General features: G+C 44.4%; 2 protein-coding genes across 2 annotated transcripts; both read right to left on the minus strand.

Moving 5' to 3' along the window:
- Nucleotides 1-561: 561 nt before the first annotated feature.
- Nucleotides 562-2,937, minus strand: lta4h (leukotriene A4 hydrolase; the record flags this gene model as incomplete). The annotated part of the gene is made up of 4 exons (XM_010780427.1): nt 2,749-2,937; nt 1,074-1,204; nt 880-1,000; nt 562-633 (listed from the first exon to the last, which is right to left on the minus strand). Coding segments are annotated over exons 1-4 (471 nt in total), but the record flags the coding sequence as incomplete, so codon positions are not given.
- A 266-nt stretch (nt 2,938-3,203) lies between these two features.
- On the minus strand, nt 3,204-3,878 carry atp6v1f (ATPase H+ transporting V1 subunit F; the record flags this gene model as incomplete). Its single annotated transcript, XM_010780428.1, has 2 exons — nt 3,204-3,650; nt 3,842-3,878. Coding segments are annotated over 2 exons (239 nt in total), but the record flags the coding sequence as incomplete, so codon positions are not given.
- Between the last annotated feature and the right edge of the window lie 267 nt (nt 3,879-4,145).

The raw sequence follows: 4,145 nt of genomic DNA on the forward strand, positions 1-4,145 counted from the left end.
ACACAGGGCAAACTGAGACACCTGAGACACACAGGGCACACTGAGACACCTGAGAGACAAGACACAGGGCAAACTGGGACACCTGAGAGACACAGGGCACACTGAGACACCTGAGAGACAAGACACAGGGCAAACTGGGACACCTGAGAGACACAGGGCACACTGAGACACCTGAGAGACACAGGGCACACTGAGACACAAGACACAGGGCACACTGAGACACCTGAGAGACAAGACACAGGGCAAAGTAGGTGTGTGTGTTACCTGAACGTAGTAGGTAGGTGTGTGTGTGTGTGTGTGTGTGTGTGTGTGTGTGTGTGTTACCTGAGCATAGTACGTGTGTGTGTGTGTGTTACCTGAGCGTAGTACGTGTGTGTGTGTGTGTGTGTGTGTGTGTGTGTGTGTGTGTGTGTGTGTGTGTGTGTGTGTGTGTGTGTGTGTGTGTGTTACCTGAGCATAGTACGTGTGTGTGTGTGTGTGTGTGTGTTACCTGAGCGTAGTACGTGTGTGTGTGTGTGTGTGTGTGTGTGTGTGTGTGTGTGTGTGTGTGTGTGTGTGTGTTACCTGAGCGTAGTAGGTGTGTTTGACAGACGGAGTGTCCTGACAGGGAATCATGCTCCTGCAGTGATGAGCCTGCAAGACAAACCCAGGGACCCAAATGTCTCTTTGTTTATGAGAGTGATTGTTAAATAAAGCAGAACAAAGAAGAGGAACTTTGTTTCTTCATGCCAACAGGAAGTGTTGAGACTTTAGAAATAACAGCCGTTTGATGGACAAAGAGTTTCTTACCACAGAGTGCAAGGCTTCAAACACCAGAAGAAGAGATGCACCTTAACGAGGTATTCAATTAATTAATTAATCATCATATATTATATTCACCTGACACTGGCTGAACAGGTAGGGTTTTTCCTTCCCGGCCGTCTGCTCAGGTGAGAGCCACTGAAGCGCGGTTGCCGTCGGCGACGTCTCATAGGTCACCTCCACGATCACATGCTGCCCTCTGATTGTCCGACACAAACACCTTAGACTCCTTTCAAAGTAAAACAAAGCTAACAGGAAGTGGACTGACTCACCTGGAGAGGTCGAAGGGCAAGGTGATCTCCAGGGGGGCTCCTTTAAAGGTGTGTTTAGGGCCCGTTGTAAAGCGCGCCGCCTGCCCGTTGGCTTTCACCGAGAACACCTGCAGGTCCCTGCAGTCCAGAGTCTGTACACAATAAACATAAATAATAAACAATAAGAAGAATAAACAATATTAATAAGTAATTATTATTATTATTGTTTATTATACAAATATAAACAAGTCTTTTTTTAAAGAAAGGATAATAATAAATACTAAAAAATAAAACAGGTTTTGATTAAGGCTCTGAGTCAGTCCCTGAACGCCTCACCTGCTGACAGTCAGCAGACAAAGTCCAACACAACCTCACCTCTCTGAACACGTCTCACTAAACTACACACACCTGATCTGTCCACACACACACACACACACACACACACACACACACACACACACACACACACACACACACACACACACACACCCCTGAGTTAGAGGAGAGGAGTCAATGTAAACATTTATAGAAAAAACACATACTTTTAAAAGACTTTAAATGGTCAAAACTTAAGAAATGGTGTTTCTCAGGGATGGTACAGTGAAGGTATGAATGTGGCTTTCTGTCAAACACCTTGATAGCTCTCGTGAACAGCTGTTCTCTGGGTTTCAGGTTTGTGGCACAAGCAAACGAGCAGTTTGTAAAACAGTATTCTAGGTGGGATAGAATCAAACAGTGGAGGTATGACTTTGCAGCACTGACAGTTAAGAAGGGTCTCATTTGTTTAACATGTTGCAAGTTGAATTTAACGGTATTGGATACTTTCTTGATATGTTTCTTAAAAGTCAAGTTCGAGTCCAGTCTGACTCCAAGATACTTGAAGTGGGGGACTAGTTCTATTTCTGCTCCGTTTAAAAACACATTGGATCCTTCGGTTTTGAACATCATGCAAACTGTTTCTTTACATTGAGCTGTGCCCAAAGCTTTAGAGACGGGATGAGATCACTTCAGGGGTCTTCCCCTGTGCAAAGATGACCGCATCATCGGCATACATTAGGCAAGTCATTTGGTCTCTGACAGGTGAGACAGGTGAGACAGGTGTCTCTCTGACAGGTGTGACAGGTGAGACAGGTGTCTCTCTGACAGGTGAGACAGGTGAGACAGGTGTCTCTCTGACAGGTGAGACAGGTGAGACAGGTGTCTCTCTGACAGCTCAGCAGTAATAAGGGTAAAGTCCAAACAGCCATAAATGAATGAAAGTGACCCAGAAACAAAGATGTAACACGAAGAGCATTAAATATATCAGATTAAATATGTTAAATATATTATATGTAATATTAAATATTAAGAGACCAGACTTCCTTATTTTAAATGTTAAATGATCAGTTCCTTTATTCTCCACCGAGGAGAGATTATTATGAAATAAAGAGACCTTAGTGTTTCATATTAATATATAGAATAATATAAAATAATATTTAATAATAATAGAAACAATAATAGAAACGTTAGTATAATTAAGAAGCATTTAATATGTTATATTAAATATAATGTGTAAAATATTTTATATTTTTCCTTTCAGTTCGGTAAGATCTGGCGCCCCTTTCAGGGCCCTCTCCTCACGGTAGGAAATGTCAGCTCTGACTGAATGCTCCGGTTAGCTTCAGTGCTAACTTCGGGTCCGGTACCGGAAACATACCAGCGCGTGCAGCCGGTCCTGCAGAGCCTCCACGGTGAGCGCGAGGACCCCTCTGATCACATGGCGGGAGAAATCCACGTGCAGCGCGAGGTTCAGGTGCCGGGTGAGAAAGTGGGAAACGGAGGAGAAGGAGCACGGGTCCGACATGCTGACTGGTGAGAGACTGGAGACACACTGAGAGACACAGGACACAAACACACACACACACACACTTCCGGCCGAGCGCTTTCACAATAAAGGAGGGGCTAGACCCACTCATGCTTTTATTAGACATAATTATTTAAATATATTATTTTTAAAAAATAGGAAGAATTTATTTTGAAAGGCTTTCTTTTGGTAGATTTTTTAAATAATTTTTAATTAGTTCATATTTATTTTAATTATCTGTGGAGATTTTTGTATTTTAAGAGATCATTATTCTAAACTAAATAATTACTAAAAACAGACTCAGCAGAAAATCACATACAGAATCTTTATTTTATAAGTTAAGCATCAACAACATAAACAGGAAGTAAACATCAAACTCATCACATGACCGTCCTCCACTTCCCGGAACAAGTCACTCACACACTCAGAGGAAACACAGCACAGGGCGTGGTGCATTCAAGGTTTTTATATTAATAAGAGGAAACACAGCACTGTACAGAGGGGTCTACAGGTGGTGGGGCATTCAGGGCCCCTGGTCAGCGGTGCGTTCTGGTTAGCGGAAGTCCTCGGCACAGAACATGCCCTTGGCGCGCCTCAGGATGGAGTCTTTGCTGGCGTCGTACGGATGTTCTTTTGAAGGAATCTCCAACACGGCAGGGATGGACTCAAGGTGGCCGTCGATGGCGTGGCGGATCATCTCGGCGATGAACTGGTTGATCAGAACGATGCCGATATCGCTCCTGGCCAGGAAGCTCCTGAGGGGGGGGGCACAGTGGGGGGTATAGTCAGTGTTAGTAGAGTTTAGAGAGGCCTCTCTCTGACACGCTGGGACATCGGTTACTATCCAGATCCAATCTTAAATATCTCTCTCTGACGCACTTTAGTGCTAGCGAGGGTCTTTTGATTTAAGGGTTTATTTAAGGGGATTATTTAAGGGTTTACTCACTTGAAGGTCCCCTCTATCTCCGCGACTCTCTGGTTTACTTAAGGGTATAAACGGTCATCTTAAAAGGGCCCATGTCCTGCTTCTCTGGTTCTGACCCGTCCCCTTGTGTTCTGTAGCTTCTGCATGTGAACGCTCTGCAGAGTCTCAAACCCTCAAAGGACACCCTGTAGGGAGTAACACTCTAACACAGAGAAGACCTGTCCATAGCCGTGGGAACATGTTTCAAATGGGGGGTGCTGTGGGGATGACACCAGGGCTGGTTCTGACCAATGTGCTGCCCTATAAGGCAAGATTTGAGCTGGCA

Source organism: Notothenia coriiceps, unplaced genomic scaffold (genome assembly GCF_000735185.1).
Source record: "Notothenia coriiceps isolate Sejong01 unplaced genomic scaffold, NC01 NC01_scaffold00021794, whole genome shotgun sequence".
NCBI classification, from domain to species: Eukaryota; Metazoa; Chordata; class Actinopteri; order Perciformes; family Nototheniidae; genus Notothenia; species Notothenia coriiceps.